The 21,561-nt window shown below is 39.1% G+C and overlaps 1 protein-coding gene across 1 annotated transcript; it reads right to left on the reverse strand.

The window, feature by feature from the left end:
- Positions 1-387: 387 nt before the first annotated feature.
- Lgsn (lengsin, lens protein with glutamine synthetase domain) lies at positions 388-17,811 on the reverse strand. The gene is made up of 5 exons (XM_035452505.1): positions 17,776-17,811; positions 15,700-15,832; positions 14,702-14,857; positions 7,771-7,967; positions 388-1,773 (listed from the first exon to the last, which is right to left on the reverse strand). Exons 1-5 carry the CDS (start codon positions 17,809-17,811, stop codon positions 574-576), a joined length of 1,722 nt encoding a protein of 573 aa, XP_035308396.1. The 3' UTR covers positions 388-573.
- Between the last annotated feature and the right edge of the window lie 3,750 nt (positions 17,812-21,561).

Consider the following 21,561-nt stretch of genomic DNA (forward strand, 5'->3'; position numbering starts at 1 on the left):
TCATTTGATCCTAGGGGGACATTGCAGCCTTGAAATCCATGAGCCATTAAAGTGATGATGGAGAAGTGTGAAAAGGAAAGGAGAACTTCTGGGCCTTTCGTGTCCTTCTTTGTGCAACTTGACATGTCTAAACCATCATAGTGATGTGAAGCCAACCCCAAGATGTTTTCATTAGTAAGATTTTGCTCATGTATCTGTCTCCCAGGCAGGCAAAACCTATGTCTACACTTGTTACTGTTTCTTCTTTTTACCTCCAGTCTTCAAAATCCTTCTCCCTAATGCTTTCCTCTTTCTTTAACCTATGGATATGTTAAACACTACCCAGGCTAACAACACAAAGGAAATGACAGACTGTCAGGCTGAGTAACTTTGTATATGCTGCTTCACCACAAATTTATTGTTTATGTCTGAGATCAGAATCTCAACAGTCCCATTTCATCTGTCCAATGATGAAGGGGAGGGGGGACAGGGACTGAAGCCTGTCTAGTATTGTTAATTGCAAAGGCTCAATCTTTTCTTTCTGATAGATTAGCTACTTGTCACAATAAAATCTCCAAAGTCAAGACTTCCATCCTATATAAAATACTCCAGGAATTTATTTCCCTCTGCATCTGTTTCTTCATTTTCCAATTCATACTTCTTCATGGCAACAAAATAGCGAATGAAAGTCTCTCCCAGAGCCTGCTTCAGACACTGATCTTGCTCCAGGGCAGTGAGGGCATCTTCCATCTTCAAAGGGATCTCTGAAGGCTCTGGCTGATAAAGATCCTGGCATTCATCTGAGCCAGCCCAAGCACCCTCAGTGATCTGAAGTCCATCCAAGCCTGCAGCCACGGTGGCAGCCAGCACCAGGTAAGGGTTTGCGGTTGCCGAACCTAACTTATTTTCTATCTGGGTGCCTTTTTCACCATGACACTTGATGTTCAAGGCACAGCTGTTGTCGTTGTATCCCCACGTGGTGGGCACGCTGTCCTTCAGGTCTCTGCTGTCCTTGCAGTAGCGCTTGCGGCAGCTGACCGCAGGAGCCATCAGGCAGCTGAGAGCTGCAGAGTGCTTCAGGAGGCCTGCCAACCACTTCTTCCCTGTGAGTGTGAGCCGCTCCACCCCAGAACCACTGCAGAACATGTTTGTCTTTCCACCGACATCCCAGACACTATGAGACAAAATTCCTGAATTGCAGAATCCGGTCTCGATTACAAGACTTGCTATATAGTTATATCTTCTGGCTACTTCTTTGACACCCGATCTGAGAGTGAATGCATTATCGGCTGAGTTAATGCCAAATTCGGGGAGAAAACAGATCTCCATCTGCCCAGGCCTGGTAGAAGACGAGAAGCTCTCCACATTGGCCCCAGTGTGATACAGGCCGTCCACCAGCTCCTGCATGAAGGGCTGGTCATGGTTACTCAGTAATGTTGAGGCAGGAAAAGATATGGTCTTTGAATTGATCACTTCGGGCACACCAAAAATGCAGAAATCATAAATGAAGGCAGACAGCAGAGAGAAGCCCGCGTCCTGCAGCTGGCGCAGCTGCCTCTTGGCGATGTACCTGGGGGAAGTCAGCAGAGGCTCGCCAGTCACCGTGAAGGTGTCACAAATCACACGCGCCGTCCTCTCCGCCCATGGCAGGACTCTGAAGGTCGACAGCTCTGGCATGAGGACTATGTCACTATTGAAGCATGTGGCTCTTATGTGATTCACCTCATTGTCCTTAGGGTTCGGCATCAATTCCAGATAACCGCGGGGCATGAAAACACCGTGGATCACTTTTTCCTGAAGAAGAAGAAAAAGGAGAGGTTCTGAAACGTGAAGACAAACAAAACAGGGGTGAAAATCTTGGTAATAAGAAATATAATCCTTGTATCTGTGAGTTAATATTAACTCTCAGATAAACATTTTAAAATTCAGAAGAAATATCCAAAAATTCAACACTGAAGAAACTATTTTTTCATAAAGAACTTTTTATAAACAATTTTTAATATTTTGATGCAAGCCTTGATATGTTCTTAGATGTGGAAAACAGCAATAATAAATGTTTCATGTAGCTATAAATAAATGCTTTAAGGATGGTACAATGTAGCAAAATACAAGGGTTTATAACTTTATGGGACTACTTAAAATAATTATAATCAAAAATATTTTACAATGCATTTTTTATAGTACAGTTGCTAAGATCTCAGGTAAGGCTTTCCTTTGCCTTGATATACATATTTTTTACTTTATATATTTAAGGTACATTGTAATCATGTCATACATGTAAACAATGTTTACTGATCACATAGTTTCCATTGCCTCAAATTGCTGATAAAATATATAACAAGTCATTATGAACTGCACTCACTACGCTGTGTCATAGAACTAAACCTTGCAACTCCTGTGTTTCCATGCTCATTACTAGCCTTCCTCCATTTCCTCTTCCACTTTTCCAGCCTCTTGGAATCATCATCCTATTTAGATCAACATTTTAGTATCCATGTGTGAAAGAGAACATGCAGTATTTATTTCTGTATCTTAACTTACTCCACTTAATTTAATATGTGTGCTCCAGTTTCATCCATTCTGCAGCAAATTAGAGGGTTAATTCTTTTTATGGCCAAATAATGCAATATTTATGTATATACATATATGTGTCACATTTTCTTCATCCTTTCATCCATCAGTACTAATCTAGGTTGTTTCTGTATCTAATTATTGTAAATAGTGCAGTAAGAACTAGATCCACTCTATGATTCAGCTCTCTCACTTCTAGGTAATTATCAAAAAATTCTATCAATCTATTAAAAAGAGACAAGTAAAGCCTCAGTTGTGCTTTATTCTAGTGTAACCTCCTGCTGACAGTCAGAATTCTGCAGGAGGAATTCTAAATCTTTGTTGGAGAGGAGACTTAGGTCAGACCAACAGAACACAGACAGCTGTCTCAGACTCAAGAGCCAGGAATTCTGAGAGATTTTTCCCTCTCTTCATGTATACAGTTCTCTTAAGGATTGGCCACTTGATTGTCTCACAGAGTCCTAAAAAACTTTTCTGTGGTTGTGACCCTATATCTCCAAAGCTACAGTTCCCAAATGTAGTGTTCAGGTCAGCAGATCGGACTACTAGTTACAGCTCTTTTATTAACAAGAGTTAAGCAAGTTTCTAGATGACGTGATAAGCATCCATTACCATAAAATAAGTGTTCAGCAAAGTGTCTACTACTACGAGGTCCAATGGACTCACTCACATACTTAACTTGGCTATGTGTCAGGCAACAGAAAAGTCATGAGATTATAAAGGTGGACAGATGCATTTCTTAAAAATTGGAAATTGTGGAAGAATCTCAACAAGGCTTCACTGGGGGGGTGGGCAGTGGAAAAAAGGCCCTGACTGTCAGAAGTAGTTTTTGTAAACTCAGTGAGCATTGTGGGGTTAACACAAACATCCTAACACTCAACAAGTGGCATTAGTTTGCTCACATCGTCCACAACAAAAACAACCAACCAAACAAAAAACCACTAATGTGCAATGCCAGCACTTCTTCAGGACTATATGGACTGGCTCCCTCCTGACAACCTTTACACACACTCTCAAGTGCCACCTTGATTTAGTTGATCTAGGTCTGTGCTCTTTCCGAGCTCTTATTTTTGTTTTCTTTTTTGGTTGGTTGGTTAAGACAAGGTTTTGCACAAGCCCAGGCTTGCCTTGAATGCTTTGTGTTGGTCTTGACTACCTAGTCCTCTTGCCTCTGCTTTCTGAGTGCTGAGATTACAGGTGTGCACCACCATATCTAGCCCCCCAAATTTGCTTTGAGCAGCAGTATAGAAGGGACTCACACACTCTCTTTGAAGTTGTATACATATGTTTTATGCAAATGTGCATGCCTGTGCACATGTGTTCACACACATCCACATCATGAGATTTCTGTATGGAATATTTTAATAGTAAATTTCACCAAAAAAGTTATTGCCCTATTTGATTACTTTTAGTTCACAAAGCTATATGGTGGCTGTGTGTATCTAACATGAAGTATAAAGTGTTTTATTCATGAGACCTCTGAGAGGTCACACAGTCCAAATCTGTGTGATATTTCCTTTGCTGTGAGCCGTGGAAAGCAGCTGGTCCCCACTGGACTCCAGCAGTCCTTTGCAAACTGGAAGAATAGCAAAAAGTCACACTTCATTCTTTAGGCTAGTTAATCTGTGAAATTCAGAGCACTCTTTTTTAATATACATACATTCTCCTTTCTTTATACATTTTTTTGGACATCCATCAGAATTTATTCTCTATTAGCTGTGGGATATATTTAAACTTTTGTATGACTGTATGAATAGCTTTGTCCACGGAAATAAGTTATATATATATATTATATATATATATATATATATATATATATATATATAGAGAGAGAGAGAGAGAGAGAGAGAGAGAGAGTCCTGAAATGGCTTACTACTTCAAGGTGTATCTCTCTGAACTTGATAGAAATTCTTACAGATTGGATTAAAACCCTACAGCACCTTTTATTTGGAGCACAATGAAGACTACCTTTTGAAATAACCCAAGAACTTGCTATGAGATTTATAGTAATATAATCACACTTTTATTAAATCTAGCATAGAACTTACAATATCCATATATACTTTAAACCAAATGAGTCCTTTGATAGATCAAGACACTGTAAGTTTGTTGAAAGGTTGAATGTGCTAATGTCTGTAAGACATGTTGTTCCATGTCAGGCACATGGGAACTTTTCTAACTAGTGGAGATTATAGGTTTCCTCTTTGACCTCTTCCAGTGGTATCCCAGCCTTTTCCTCTATTCTCAGCAGATGTTCTGGTTTTTTGTTTGTTTGTTTGTTTTTAGAAAAATTACAGTTTGCATTTAAAACAGGAAGCAACGTTGAGTTCAGATAAAGAATAAAGGGCAGATTAAAGATGGGCTGGAGGCAGTAGGTACAGAAAAAAAGATATCACTGAACTGTTAAATGATGGGTCATAGGCTAGTGTCTCAGCGCTAAGGTTGCCTGGCTGCTTTATTTTGAGAAAGTTTTTCTTAATTCTATTAATAAAGACAGATTATGTTATCTCTTCTAGTCATTCATAGTCTAGCTTAATAATTTCAATTTAGTATTTTATTTCCATAAATAAAAGTGATTTAAATTTATACTTAGAGTCCCAGTGCTGAGAAGGGGAAGTGAATATGGGCTCCCATCCCTCACAAAGAAGTTATCTGAAATTGACACCCACTTGCAAAGAAAAAATTAGATTTCTCCAATAGAGTCTCACTAATTATATTAGCCACACTCCAGGTAGGCTCCATCTCAAGCAGTGGATGCCCAAAACAAATGGAATTCAAAGGTATTTTTGTAGACCTTTTATCTCAATTCATTTTGCTTGGGTAATTTTTTTTCCTGTCTTGCTGGTGTTTTGCCAGTGTATTTTAGTTTCTGTTTTTGTAGTGTGTATGAGAGACACAGATTGGCTGGAGGGATAGCTCAGCCATTAAAGGCTAGGCTCACACCCAAAAATATAAGAGAGACACAGAGACTGAGATAGAGACAGAGAGACAGAGGGGTTCTTGTTCTCTTGTTTTGGTTTAGTTTGCTCATTTGCTTTGTTCTTTAAAGAGGGAAAGAAAAGGCATGGAGTGAGGGGGAGGATCTGAAAGGAGTCGGGGGAGGGGTGAAGCATGATCAGAACATATTGTATAAAAAGTTTTTTCAATAAAAAATCCAAGTTGTTTTTTATAAAGCCACACACAGACTATTGACTTCACATCTTTGCTAAAGAAATTTCTCACATGTAATTCCATGTATTTGTGTGTATATATATATATATATATATATATATGTGTGTGTGTGTGTGTGTGTGTGTGTGTGTTTATACTTATACATATATATTTCAAATTAGCTTGTAGAAATGAACTTATATGTTTACAATAAATAATCCAAAATAAATTTTCTGGCATTAAATCATTAATAGTTGTGTAAAAATACTCATGATTTATACCTTCATAAGTTCCAAGATGAATTTAAAGAGTTTTGTTTAACAATACATTCTCTATGATTATAAAGTTAGAATAAAAGAATAATGAACTAAGGCTTTAGAAAAGAGAATTATTTGAAAACGGGGGCTAAGAATAAGCAAACCAATGAAGAGGATGTATTGTGTATTGACTTACATCAAACTCTCAGGATAAAAATGACTCTTTCCAAGCTGAGTCAGGGAGAAAACACCTTTTGATATGCGGAGTACTGAATGAGGGAATGAATGCTTCCAATTGAGGTTTTAAATGGGAGACATTGTCTTCCATGTCAATGAAATCATCTCCAGCAAGAGTGAAGCGAAAGATCAGCTCTATTTTCGGAAAGGTATTTGATGGGAGCACTAGAGTAGTGTTCTAAGTGTTCACTTTTCAAGTGTCACTAGTAAAATAGATGATTAGGATTCAGAGAAAACAGAATGGCAAACAGGCTTGTGTTTTGTCACTGGTTAAAAGAGATTTTTGTGAATTATCTTCTGGTCCTGCCAATAGTGACTTCACATTTTCTTACAAGAATTAACATGTAGAGTTCTTAATTGAAAATAGAGGAAAATGATATTTATAGTTTATTTACAGACAAGACTGAATACTTTAAAGTCATTGATTGGTTGGTTGATTAATTGATTGATCATGTGTGTGTGAACGTGTGTGTGTGTGTGTGTGTGTGTGTGTGTGTGTGTGTGTGTGTGTAGGGCTGTTGAGAAGACAACCTATGAGAATCAGTTCTGTACTTCTACCATGCAGGCTCACGAGATAGAATTCAGGTTTTTAGTGTTGTGGACCTTTCAACCCATCTTTCTGGTTTCCAAAGAACTTTTTAAGAAAGAAATTTAAACTGTTAAAGTTCTCTAAAAACTGTTCTTGAAAATAGCCCCTTTCATCGGCACAAAGAAAATTTACAATTTGATATATTAAAGCAAAAACACATGACATAGAAATAGTTGTAAAGTCCAGTAGCACCTGTCTGTAATCTAAGCTACTTGGAAAGATGAAGACAAGAGGATCATAAGATATAGGTCAGCCAGGACTGTACAAAAAGATCTTTTATTTGATGTATGCATAAAGGTGTTCATAAATAAGTAAATAAATATACTTCCCAGGGTACTTTAATTTTATATTTTCTTTAAGATTGGTACTGGCTGATATCTCTTCCTTACAAACTTGGTGTTTAATAATCCCAACAAATCAGTCACTGAAATAAACACATGACATAAACTAAACAAAACAACCTTAGAAAAATCCTTAAAGGTATCCACAAATGCAATGTTTCTTTATATCACTATTTTTCAAAAGGTAGTATTAAGTCATCCAAGGACAATTGGGTATTTTCATATCTCAATTACTGCTGAAAGGGTATGAATTTTATCGAGCAAATCATCTCTACTTAATCATTTCTACCTTTCATGTTTGCTCTTGGGTCTTGGGTTGCAATTTTCTCATGTCAAATAAAATATAATCTTTATAATTGCAGTGTGAAAAGAAAAGAGAGTTCTATAGAGTAAAATTATTCAAGGCGGAAGAACTGAAATAACCAGCCTTAATTAGTTTCCTATTTCTATTGGGTAAAGGAATCGCTATTATGTGTTCATCTCCTTGGGGAGCAATAATGTGGGGAGGGACAAGGAAAATAGCAAAACAAATTATTGTTTTTAGTTCACATTACTGTGTAGATTACAAGAAAATGCAGATGAGGAGCAAGGAGCGTTTGCTGGCTAATGGTTATGAAATCACACTCATTGTAACTAGAAAACTCACTTGAAAAAACTGTGCAGGGATGCTCTTAGATCTGGAGACACCATGCAAGTCTGTTGCTTCAAATCGTATAAACTGGAGGTGATTTTTGGCCATTTCTTGTTTAATGTGTTTCATTCTAGAAGAAAGTTGAGGCAGGGCTGTAATCTGATCATTGTCCCTGGTGTGATCCGCAGAGTGATGATTTGAAGTCACTAGATCTGGACAGACCAAAAAAAGCAGTAGATATAGTGAATTAGTCACTAAACAAGAGCAACGTTAGCTGATCTCATGGATCATAACTTTACACAGAGATCTCACCTCTCTCTTATCTCTTTACGGTCATCCCGAGAGCACTGCTAAGTACCCTCAGAAAGTGGTTATCAGTTAGGACATGTCAGCCTAAGAAGATGGTGATGTCACAGTGCTTTCTGAAATTACTTGCTCATGGAAAGTAAGAACAGAAAAGGAAAAGAAAAAGAAAAAGAAAAAAAAACAACCTTTCTTAGAGAAGACAATGGATAGCCTGACAGCCTTGGAGACATATGAGTCATCTGTAGACACCTATTTAAAACTTTGGGGCTTCTTAGACTAACCTGTAATATCTAAACTCTAAGTTCCTAGGTACTTGGAGGTGAAATTGTATGTTTATTTTTTTGATGTGTTGACCCCTTTTTCCTTTCCTTTCCTTTTGTCTTCCAAAAGTTATCTTCCATCTTTGTAATGACATCTGAGTCTTAAAGGTGTACCTCTCCATCAAATTTTACAACTATTTAAACAAAGAGAGACACCAATTTTTAAGTCAGAAATACAATAAAATGTCCATTTCTGGAATTTTAAGATAGTCTGAAAATTCTAAAAATGTGGATCTAGGAAAGACTTTAGAGACCAAATTAATGTAGCCAATCCATTAGTCTGAGTCCCAGAGAGACCCATAAAGAGCCCAAGACTCTCCCCATCCCCACCAACACACACACACACACACCACCACCACCACCACCACCACCACCACCACCACCACCACCACCATCCATATGGAAGCCAGAATCTATTTTTTCCAGATTCCCAATAAGTGGCTTGTTAACAGGGCATGAATGGACAATTTCTTGCCCATAGACAGAATGGCCAGGCTCACAGTATGCATTATTAATGCCACTGTCGGGACTTTGAGGGAAGGTGACAGAACAGAAATTCAGCACAAATCAAGATCCCATATCCTTCCTTTCAGGACTGGCAACCACTCCCCTTCCATGTCTCTGCTTCTTCATTGTTAAAATATACCCACTTCGTGGGCTTGTTATGACAATTAAACAAAGTATTTAACAGTACTATGAGTCAATAAGCACCATGTAAGTGCTACGTAAATGCAAAAGGTATGAGCCCAATTACTCTAACACCAGTAAATAGTCCCCATGATCATGCCTGCATTTGAACACCCATCAATCTGTCATCAAACACCACTGACATCAAACAGCTATAATTTTTAAGTGATAGCTGGGTATCAGTTTTCAAGATATAATTAGGCTTTAAAATAAGCATAAAGATTGACAGTATGAAAACACAGATTGAGCAGATTTTAAATACACGAAGCATGAGGAAAACAAATTACTGGTTCCACCTATGCATATATACTAGATATAATGTCCTGTCACTGATATGCCTGGCTACTCCAGGACTCCTGAGGGTTTATAACTACCTTCCATTTAACACAAACAATTAAACTGTAGCAATAAGAATGTTACAGCCTAAATTAACAGTTGGTGTGTTCCCACCTTACTCTGAAACATTGGGTGTTCAGCCCAGGTTGAATAAAGCTGCTTATATAAAACTCATAAGCAATGTAAAATATGGAAGTTTTCAAATAACCAGTATTGCAGACCTCATAAACAATTTGTTATAAGCCACCAAGCAGACTCTTTTCTCCTGAAAGAAAAGGATCATTCTATTGTACACCAGCAATGGATCTGCAGGAAGTCTTACTAGCTTTTTGTGTTATCTGTATCTCCTAAGAAATGTGTATTTATTCTTCCTACAGTAAATATGTATTGTTTTATACGTTTTTGTATGTCTTTTTAATTTCTAAGCATACAAACTAACAGGCTTCATTATGACATTTTTGGGGGGAGTTTCTATATGCAACCTTGGCTCTCCTGGAACTCACTCTGTAGACCAAACCGGCCTTGAACTTGGAGATCCATCTGCCTCTGCCTCCCAAGTGCTGGGATTAAAGGTGTGCACCAAGACCATCACCAAGCTCATTGTGACAGTTTTAAAAATATGTGTCATTGTTCTTTGCTCTATTCACTGCTTCTTCCTCTGTCTGCCTAATCTACTTTCTTCCCTCCAATCGTCTCCTCTTTTATTTTACAATGAAAAATGTTCATCTGCTTACAGTCAAACACTCAAGATAGGTATTTTCACCACCACTCATTTTTCAAACTGGTAATATACCTAAAATGTAGTGAGAAAGAGTCCTGCCCTCAAAAATACCTTAAATTACAATATGGGGAAACTGACATTAAGCATGCCATCAGAGGGAAAGGTGAGATAATTTGGTGACATAATGAAATAAAGTGTAGTCATCTGGAACATCCATGAAACATGACTGCACTATAGACAGACTGTCCCCAGATTCATGGGAGCCCATCCATGCTGAGCTGAGACTGAGCAATGAGCACATGCCTTTGTTTCCTAGGGCACCTACAACTGGTGCTGAAGATGAAGTGGCTTAATAGTAATTTGTATTCTTTCAACGGAAGACTACACGTTCCAGCTCAAAGGTATCAGCAGGGATGTTTCCTTAGAGGCTTCTCTATAGGACTTTGAGTTCATGATCTTCTTCCAATATGTCCAAAGGTCTGCTCTCTGTTCAAGTCCATGTCTTAATATCTCCTTATGAGTATACCGCTTACACTGGATTAGGGTCCATCCTCCTGGGTACTTTTAACCTTAATTGCCTACTTAAAGGTCCTACCCCCAAATGCAGTCTAAGGTGCTGAGGGTTAGAACTATGTGAATTTCAGAGAGGTGTATTTCAGTTAATTGTATTATTCCCCTTTCCATATTCTTCAGTGTCCTTATTGCCATGTGCTTGCTATGTTTCAGAGTCACCGGTTTGTTATCTATCTGTCATTCTTTTGCATATCAGCCCATGAGAGTGGGACTTAGTTTTGCCTGCTGTCATAGATTCAATACCTAGAGAGATATTGTCCATAACAAGCATTCAGTAAATGTTCCTCTAGTGAATAAGTATATGTGTGAATGAATAAATTAATATATCCTGGATAATATGACCTTGTATAATCACTAAGTAAAACTATATTGTCATCATATAGTTTAGAATTTATACCCTTAGTATCAACTTTTTATTTAAAAATTCAATTCTTTTACCAAATAGGAGAGCCCTATCTAACCTAATTTCACTTTCAAAGCATTGACTCATCTTGCTTCATCATAGTCTAAATTTCTTCCCTTCAGATAAATCATATTTGTTACTTCCAATTAAGCCTTTCAGTCAGTCTTCCCCAGCTGTACATGATGAATAGCAGGCAGATAATTACCAGTTCAGGGGCTCATTTGTTTTTCTTCCAGTGTGATTTCTGGGAGGCGTTCTCCTATCCTATCCCCTCAGAGGACTAATAAATTAAATCAATGTGCTTTTATAGGGGATGTTTTAGTGCTCTGTTTAGGGGGAAAATAAGAAAACATTAAAGAAAGGAAATCTCAATGCTCAAGAGCATCTAGAAGACCTTGGGGAGATGTCATCCACATCCAGAAACAATGAGAACATATTCACTTCCCAAGAAAGGCCCTATCCTTATAAGAGATGGATTGAACAGGAATGTGGGCTTCCAGAAGTACCAAATCCAGGACTGGCTCAGTGGGTAAAGGCACCTGCAACACAGCATGATGATGTGAGTTTGATCCCTCTATCCCAGGATGAAAGGAGAAAACTGACTCCCAAAAGGTGTCCTCTGACCTCTATATGTGTTCCATGACTTATGTGAACTGGTAGTTACACAGATATCATCATTATTGTCATCATCATCATAATAATAGTAAATAGTTATTGTTTATTTAAACAAAACAGAAATACAAATTCAAGCCGGGCATTGGTGGTGCATGCCTTTAATCCCAGCACTCAGGAGGCAGAGGCAGGCGGATCTCTGTGAGTTTGAGACCAGCCTGTTCTACAAGAGCTAGTTCCAGGACAGCCTCCAAAGCCACAGAGAAACCCTGTCTTGAAAAACCACAAAAAAAAGAAAGAAATACAAAATTCAAAAATGGGAGCAAATGCCTGTGAAAATGCACTGTGCAACACATGCAGCTTGTTCCTGGGGTTCTGCCTTCCCTATCTGGAGCCCATGGGCCTTCATTCATGTGGATGCCATATGCATGGCTGCTGTGAGAATACCCAGTTAATGTAATGAGGCCCCATCCTCCAGACACAGTGTCAGCCATAGACTGTGCTGCAGAGTTGGGGTGGCACAACAACCAGGTGCAAGCCATGGAAAAATGAACAAGCAAATAAATGATAAAACAGTGTGGGAGCAAAGGAGCTGAGCTTTAAAAACTTAGTTATGTTTAGAAAAATTTCAAAGTAGGTGAAAAAAACTTCTCAAAATTTCTTGTGCTTAATTGAGGGATTGGTTTTTTCGCATTTACTTTATATGATGCATTGATGGTTTGCTTGGAATTATAGGCAGTAAGTGCTTAAACCAGCCTACTCAATAATGGTGCCCATACCCTTAGTCACTAGATACAGAGAGAGTGCAGGGGACAATGGTTTTTGATTTAAGAGTAAGACACCTAAATTCCATCTTGATTTCACTAATCTGAAACTAGAGTATTTAAATCAAAATACACAAAAACATACAAAACATGCATCATAAAGGCAACATGACCACCTAGTCTTCACAGTGTTAGAACCCTATTTAAATTTATTGAAAATAAGTAGGGGGAAATCCTGGCCACGCCCCGCTTGGGGCTGGAGACAGGTGTCGCAGACCATGCCTGCTTGGGCATGGTCAGAGTGATATGGGAAAGGTGAAGGGCGCACACGTAGGGACTCCTTCTTCTTCTTTCCTTGCTCCCTGCCACTTGGCTAGGCGGATCTGGGTGAGTGGTATTTTTCTAAATAAACTACCTTTATAATCTAGACCTGACTCCATATTGTGATCCACTTTAGGAATATTTATTTATTAGGACATTTTATGTTATAAAATTTTGAGTTCAGACTTTCCTTAAACAAAATCTGGCAAGGCTTGGATAATTCTCCACAGTACCAGTGACTGGAGTCCTGAGATAGCCTGAGTGGTGCAGCCATCTTCTACCTCATGGGGTAACAAACAACTACCAAACTCCTATGCTAGCACAAACACAGCCACAATCAACATGTAATTGCAAAAAGCATCCATAAAGTCGAACCTAACCAATGGGCCATAATTTGTTGCATCCCTCTTGTTCTTACCCTCTCCACCCTGTCACTTATATTGTCTGTCCCTAGTATGCACAGCTGTCAAAACGAGTGCTCCTCACTCTGTTGAGGGCACAAAACAAGGCACAGCGAACAAGAGGGATAGGAATTTCCATGGCCAAGGGTTATTGTCCTTAAAATGGAAAGTATGTCTAGCACTGTCTTAGAAGCCTGAGGACTTTCTCCAGCTGGAGGCAAATTAGAGGTGGGAACAAAGGGAAATTCACACCAATTCCAAGCAGAAGAAGCATCCAGGGCATTGCTGCCCTCAGATGGAAAACCAGAGAAATGCTTCCAAGAAGAAGGAGCCACCGTTTTACAGGGAAGTAGCCTAACAAGGACCTACCTGGGTTCTCTCCACATACTGAATGAACTTGAATGTGGTTCTGTGGTTTTTATAATGTCGTTTGTGATAATGAGTGATGCCAACAAAAAGAAAGCAATGCAAATGGATCCTCATAGTGCTCATTTCCTCTTGGGTCCTAAGTGTAATAAACACAGAGTGGAGAGAAGGGCAAAAAGAGGTCTAAACTGTGCCCTTGTCCCCTGGGAGTTCTTCACAGTTCTTAGAAGGACTCACCTGCAGTGAATGTGCGTATTTGTCTAGAGGTTGTTTGTCTATCATGCCAGAAAGTCAAACAGTGTCCTTTGTGATGCTGACTTTGTACATAGCCCAACTTAACTCCCAGAGGGACTAGAAACAGTCCAGTTATACAGCGAGTGCACCATGTTCCAGTAAAGTCCCCAGGTACCAATACTAAAATGAGTTTCTCTAGCCAGCAAAACACATTGACAAGTGATGGTGTTATGCATGCTCCCACAGGGAGAGAACAAGCCAGCAGCCATATTTAGTACCTAGAGTTTATACCATAGATGATTTTAGTACTTTATGCTATAAAAGCTTTTATATATAAAAATGTGTGGCTGCGAGTATAACAGTTTTCATGACTTCTGTCCGTCCTCTTAGCAGGCAAGCTTAGAGAACCCTAGAATTAATCACGAAAAACTCTATAGCTGGTAATTGTCATCAGAAGTGAGGATAATGTGCTACACACCATTTCTCTAACTTTGTACCCTATTGTAGTCCTACTTTTCCAAACCCTATTTATTTGCCCTTTTCTTTATAGGTTTTCTCACACAACAAATACCTTTTTTTAACCAGTTTCTATCTCTTGTGTCTAAGCGGCTACTAACCAACACACTCATACACCAGAATAATTATTCCAAAATTCTGAGGCTTTGAATGATAGAAATCTGTGTTCAAAGAAGAGTTGAGTTCTCCTCCCATGAGAATTGCCTAACTTTCTACATCTGTAGTATGAAGAGTAACAAAGCTGCCAAGAGCCTTATAAACACAGATGTAGAAACTCTCTTGTCCTGACATCTTCACCATCAGCACATCATCCCTAGTTCAAAGGTTGACTTGGAAATACTTCCCTATTTCCCCCAGAATCTTTCCAGGTGATTGCTTACCAGCACTGGAGTTGAATTCAGCATCAGGAGCACTGGCTGGGGTGCTGGGAAGTGATGATTTTACCACTGGCATCTGATCTGGGACACCTTTGTCATTGTGGGAGGGACAAGAGTCAGAAGAGCCAGGTTTGTTCAGATCTGCTGTTTGGTTTCTGGACCTTTCTGTGGAGATAATGGGAAATGTCAAAACACATTCGAATTGTTTTCAACTATCTTTAACCCAGTCTGGAGAGAAATGCTAGAAAGGCTACCCTCTCCCATACAGTGACGCACCAAACAAGATGCAGGCTGTAGGGAAATAAATTATCTATAATAAAAAATTAAAAAATAATAAAACCTGTTAAAGTCTGCTTTTTATTGTTACCTTGGGTTAACAATTCCTTTTGCCTGTTCTTGGGAACACCAGAAACGACCTTGTCTACACTGAGCCCCACTCAGTGCTCTTTCAGATCTATTAGAATATGGTTGGGATTTCAGCATGTGGATAGAAACTCTCCACACCTTTCCTGTGGTCTCCTGGGTCCTTAGCTATAGTCTTCACATTCATTTCCAGTGCAGAAGAAAGCTTCTCTCCCACTCTGCTTTGTATCTACCATCCCCCACCAGCATCCTACACCCTTCCCTTGAATAAATACTTTGATTGGCTTTTTTTTTTTTTTTTTTTTTTTTTTTTTTTTGGTTTTTCAAGACAGGGTTTCTCTGTGTAGCTTTAGCGCCTATCCTGGTAGTCCCTCAAACAGGCTGGCCTCGAACTCACAGAGATCCACCTACCTCTGCCTTCCAAGTGCTGGGATTAAAGGCCTGCAACACCAACACCTGACCTTGATTGGCTATTTCTATACAGTCAATGTAAGCTTATATTTGACAACCTTCATGTAGCAATACTTTGCGTCTTACTTTCCTTTCCCTTTTCCAGAAGAAGAGAAGTGTTTTTATGGGAAGGAACATGAAATAGAAACTGCCACTGTCCACCCCACTCCAGAAAGGTCACAGTAGCCACATACCATTGAAATCGGCCATGGTGATTTCACCCCCATCCGTTGAACAAAGATGTGGTTTGGTGACTTTTTTCCTTGTCCTTCTCAGCTTGTGCATTCCGCTGCCTTCAGTTTCATTACCTTCATCTTTTGTTGAGTCCTGTGGTAATTAGTAAATAAGGATACACATAGCATATCATGCAACCTGCTGGATGGGCAGTTGGGCAGTTAAGTTTAAATTGAGCACAAGACATTCTCTAGAAGAAGAAAACTGTCACTTTCTTCTCCCTTTCAATGACTCAGAGACTGAACTTTCTCTACTGCCTTTGTATTGTTACAGAAAATAGTTAAATAAATTAAGCTCTCCTCTAACTATTCAATGTTTCTATTCTTACTTCAGAATGTTTTAAATTGTTTAATCCTTAATAATTGATAAAAAAAATATTTCTTTTTTTAAAAGTTTTGTATTTATTAACTATGTTTTCTTTTTTACCAAAAGCATGAGGACCTGAAAGTTTTGGATGGATTCCCCTCTCTCTTTTCCCTCACCCCCACTCACCCTTCTCGAATCAAGACTTACTTTGATTCAAAAACGAGTTTCATTCACTTGTGCCTTCTTTGAAACTTTGCTTTTTAAAAAAATTTCACCAGAGTATAGAAATGAGCTTCACTGTGACATTTGCATACTTGGACATAATGCATCCCATTGTTGCCCCACTTGGCCTCTGTTGCTCTGTTCTTGTGACTAATTTTAAATGTACTAGAAATTCTAACACAAGTTGTTTTATAGCTATCAAATGCTATAATCAAAAATGCATTAAAAGGAAAATAGCCAAAACAATCTACTTATAATCACTAACACGAATTTTCAAGCAGGGAGTTAGGCAGTGAGTAAGGTTGAGGAGGACACCCCATTGCTGACAGTAGAAAGAGTCACCCCTACAAGCATGGAATATGAAAGTGGTCACTGAAAAACACAAATTGTAATCTAGTGTTGGTGTTTTTACACTCTGTGTGTGTGTGTGTGTGTGTGTGTGTGTGTGTATGCCCGCGCGTGCGTGTTTGCAAAGTTTAAATTTTGGCTTGAAAGGAGGGGAAACTGACAAAGGCAAAGCAAAGACTGTTCTGAATGTTTTGAGCCGTTGTCTTTTTAAGGACAGGTTCTGAAAAGTCCATAGCTGGGGGAAAGTCACAGGAATACAGATTCAGAGCAGTTGCAGGCAGAGCTACACCAATTTATCATAAAACCAATTCAGTCTCTGAAAATGAAAGAGGGATTTTCTCTGGTGATACATAACTATGATGCATTATGCTTATTGTTATTGAAGGAGAATATATTTCATGAAACACTCTTTTCATTTTACTAATTTTTAGGTTAGCATACAAAGTAATGAGTTTTACTGATAGTCTTTTCTTGTAATTTTATGACTTATCAGAAAACTGTAGTCTTTTTACTTCAGATAATCTCATATTTAATTGTATAGGACTTTTTAGGATAATTTATTTTTCCTAGTACTTTAGGACTTCATTCAAATATTTGTATAAATTTCCCAGTATGTTTTTGATAAGATTAAGCAGTGATATTGGACATGTTCTTATTTCCAAAATTGCAAAGCCAGAAATAAGCTATTTTATTTTTGAATGTCTTTGCATGATCATATCTCAGATATTTACAGGACTTCTGTTTAGAAAGGTGTACAAGGATCACTGGACTCTGATCTGGCTGAGATTTGTCTTAGTCTGAGATCCTCAGGAATTTCCTCAATTCATAGATTGAAGGAATTATGTGAGACAAGGGTTAAGACACCTTCAGCTTCAAACTCTGTTGTCAACTGAATAAACAATAGTGTTGCAGCATGCTAAATGAAGCACCTTGCCATGCAAACTTCCTGGCATAGCCCTTGAGGTAAGGATTCTCCAGTTTACAAATGTTCAAGGTCACAGTAGTCATGGAAGGTGAAGTTCCCATAGAAGTCTTCTCATGTTTCCACATGCCATTCTTTTTCTTCAAAGCTCAAGGCCCAAGTCAAGTTTCTGCCCTCATCTGAACAAACCAAGAGAGGTTTTGTGACAAAAGCAAGAGTACTTTACTGAGGTACTAACTTGAAAAATCCAGCAGTAAGAGTCCCAGAACGCCATAGTGTATCCATCATACTCAAGACGCTCTATTTCAAAGGAGAGGAGTTGGTCCTAATAAAGAATACTTTCACTCTCTCTTTTGAGCTTTCTCTTCTATGTTAGGTTGATCAGACTATAGACTATAGATGTTGCTATAATAGCTGAAACAATTGTGCTGGATCCTTAGTCTGTCCGACTCCAGTAGAATGTTTTTATTATTAATCTTAAATTTTCACTCGGCTACAGTATGAATGATGACTTGGTGAGGAAAAAAGTCTACCAATACATAGTTCTTACAATAGGACCAGGAGAACATTAATCATTATTATTATCACAGGCACAGAAGGACTAGGTGATTTTTCTCAAGGTCATTCAGATGGACAAGTAAGAATTCAAACCTAATCCAAACCACAGTATTTGGAGCACTTCCCTCAATGTCACAGTCAGACAGTTGACCTAAATCAAATTCCATTTCTATTACATGATACTACCTACTGATTTTGTAAATCATGCTTTATTTCCTCATTATATGTTCTCTTTCAGCAATATTTTTAAATAATTTTTCCTGTGTAACAGTTGAAACCCCCTCCTTAGTTCCTGTCATTAGAAGCTCTGAAGAGCAGTGATGCCCCCTGCTATGGATAAGGCAAATCAAAAATGTAAAAAATAAAACATGATCCACAAAGACTCTTGCGAGCAGTCCAGGCATTAAAGTGTTTTCATAGCAGTTGAAATCTTTCATAATCTGAAAAATGAAGTATTCTTAGGTCACCCTAGGTCAGGGACAGCAAACTCCAGCGCCACAATAACAGACAGAACCAGTGAACCGGGACTGAACCAAGGCAGATGTTCCCTCTAGGAAGGCGCTGACACTGGTTCTGTCTGCCCAATGCCTGTCAAAGTATTGCCCCAGAACTGTCAATCCTATACATTGAATAAGCATTCCAGAAACAAGGATCTGGTTAGTGTTTTTATCTAGTATAGAAAACACTCAGCTTTGAACTGATGCTTACAAAGCTGTGTTACCTTGCTCATATTCACCCGTGCCACTTTTCCCATCTCACCTGCCCCCTTCTTGCTGAAAAACATGGATTTCTTTCCATTTCACTTTTCATGATTTTTTCCCTTTTTTTTAAATTTAAATTAGAAACAAGCTTGTTTTACATGTCAATCCCAGTTGCTGGGAACTAATTTAGCATAAAAAATAACAGATGAAGAAGAAACATTTCTCAAGTCTCTCACAACTGGGCACTCTATGACTGACTCTGCTGGGCTTCTGAGTGCAACTGGATGGCGGTAGCCCTGACTCTCCGCCAACAACAGTACTTAGTGATGTTCAAAATATCTCATAATCACATGAGTGATAACAGTTTAAGGACACATTATGGGCTGGAGAGTTGACTCAGCAATTAAGAGAGGAGCCCATTCCACGTGGAGGGATGCTCTTCAGCCTGGAAACATGGGGAAGGGCCTAGGCCCTGCCAGGGATGATATGACAGACTTTGGGGATCCCCCATGGAGGGCCTCACCCTCCCTAGGGAGTGGAGGAGGGATGGAGTGAGGAGTTGGGGAGGGCTGGGGGGTCGTGGGAGGAGGAGAGGGAGAGGGAATTGGGATTGACATGTGAAGCAGGCTTGTTTCTAATTTAAAAAAAATTAAAAAGATAACTCAGAAACTAGATATCAAAAAAAACAAATAATCCACTTTAAAAATGGGTACAGATCTAAACAGAGAAATCTCAACAGAAGACTCTCAAATGACAGAGAAACACTAAAGGAAATGTTCAATGTCTTTAGTCATCAGGGAAACACAAATCAAAACAACTCTGAGATTCCATCTTACACCTATCAGAATGGCTAAGATCAAAAACACTGATGTCAGCTTATGCTGGAGAAGATGTGGAGCAAAGGGAGCACTCCTCCACTGTTGGTGGGAGTAAAATCTTGTACAGCCATTTTGGAAATCAATATGGAACTCAATCTACCTCAAGATCCAATGACAGCACTCTTAGGCATATACCCAAAGGATGCCCAATCATATCATAAGGACACTTAATTCAACTATGTTCATAGCAGCTTTATTCTTAATAGTCAGAACATGGAAACAACCTAGATGGCCCTCAACTAAAGAATAGATTAAAAAAAAATATGGTACATTTACACAATGGAACATTATTCAGCTGTTAAAAATAATGACATCAGCCCGGGTGTTGGTGGCACATGCCTTTAATCCCAGCACTAGGGAGGCAGAAGCAAGCAGATCTCTGTGAGTTCAAGACCAGCCTGGTCTCCAGAGTGAGTGCAAGGATAGGCTCCAAAACTACATAGAGAAACCCTGTCTCAAAAACAAACAAAAAAATGACATCAGAAAAATAGAATGCAAATGGGTAGAACTAGAAAACAAAAATCATACTGAGTGAGTTAACTCAGACCCAGAAAGACAAACATGGCATGTACTCACTCATAAGTGAGTATTAGCTGTAAAGAATAATCATGCTAACTACAATCTACAGACCAGAGAGGCTAGGTAACAAGGAGGGTCCAAAGAGGGACTCATGGATCTCCCTGGGAAGGGAAATAGAAGAGATCTCCTAGGTGGACTGAAGGCAAGTTAGCATGAAACTTGGGGGATCTTGTTGGGAGGTGGGTAGAGGGGGAGAGTACTGAAAGAAATTACTAGAAAGGGGGGTTTCTCAGGGTCAGGTAGAAACTTGATACAAGGGAAACTTCCACAAATCTACAAGGATGATCCTAGGTAAGACTCCTAGCAATAGCAGATCTGTAGCCTGAACTGGCCTTCTCCTGTGACAGGATGGCAGACTACCCCAATTGTCAACAAAGAGCCTTCATCCAGTGACTGATGGAAACAGATACAGAGACTCACAGCTAATTAGGCTGAGCTTGGGGAAGCCTCTTAGAAGAGGGAGGAAGAATTGTATGAGTCTGGGGGCATCAAGGACATCACAAGAAAACCCACAGAAACAACTAACCTGGTACATATGAGCTCACAGAGTCTTAATTTAAAACCAGGGAGCCTGCATGGGACTGACCTATCTACACATATGTGACAGTTGTGTAGCTTGGTCTATTTGTGGGACTCCTAACAATGGGAGCAGGGGGTATCCCTAATGCTTTGACTGGCTCCTGGGAACCTACTCCTCATACTGGAATGCCTTGTCCAGCCTAAATACAAGGGGAGGTACTTAGTCTTATGGCAACTTGATACACCATGTTTTGCTGAAACCCATGGGAGGCCTGCCCCTTTCTAAACAGAAACAGAGGAGTAGATTGAGTGGGGGCAAAGGAGAGCTGGGAGTAAAGAATAGGAGGAAAAGAGGGAGGGTAAATTGTGGTTGGGATGTAAAGTTAATTAATTAAATTTAAAAGAAGAAACATAAAAAAGGAGTGTTTGACTTGAGTTCGATTCCCAGCACCCACTTCAGGTGGCTCACAATCACATGTAACTCTAGTTCCAGCTAATCTAGCACTCACTTTGGGCTTCACAGACATACACACACACACACACACACACACACACACACACACACACACACACACATATATATATATATATATATATGCACATACACCTAAATAAAAATAAAATCTTTAGAAAAGAAAAACATATACCAGCTATATGCCAGTTCCCTCTTAAATGCTCAAACAACCCCTCATAGTAAGAGCATTACAGATGAGAAAAACTGTATCAGAGAAAGATCAGATTGGCCCCAAGTCACTTATCTCAGGAGTGATGGAAGTAAGTTGTGGACCC

This window comes from Cricetulus griseus (genome assembly GCF_003668045.3).
Source record: "Cricetulus griseus strain 17A/GY chromosome 1 unlocalized genomic scaffold, alternate assembly CriGri-PICRH-1.0 chr1_1, whole genome shotgun sequence".
Lineage (NCBI taxonomy): Eukaryota > Metazoa > Chordata > Mammalia > Rodentia > Cricetidae > Cricetulus > Cricetulus griseus.

Bases quoted from the DNA above. Each gene is read 5' to 3' on its own strand.
- Lgsn (XM_035452505.1), bottom strand. From the start codon at position 17,811: ATGGCGTTCTGGGACTCTTACTGCTGGATTTTTCAA. The intron at 7,968-14,701 runs GTGCTGGTAAGC...TGGTCTGTCCAG, and splicing joins TGATGCTGAATTCAACTCCA to ATCTAGTGACTTCAAATCAT. The intron at 1,774-7,770 runs GTGAGTTTTCTA...CTTCTTCTTCAG, and splicing joins TCCCTGCACAGTTTTTTCAA to GAAAAAGTGATCCACGGTGT.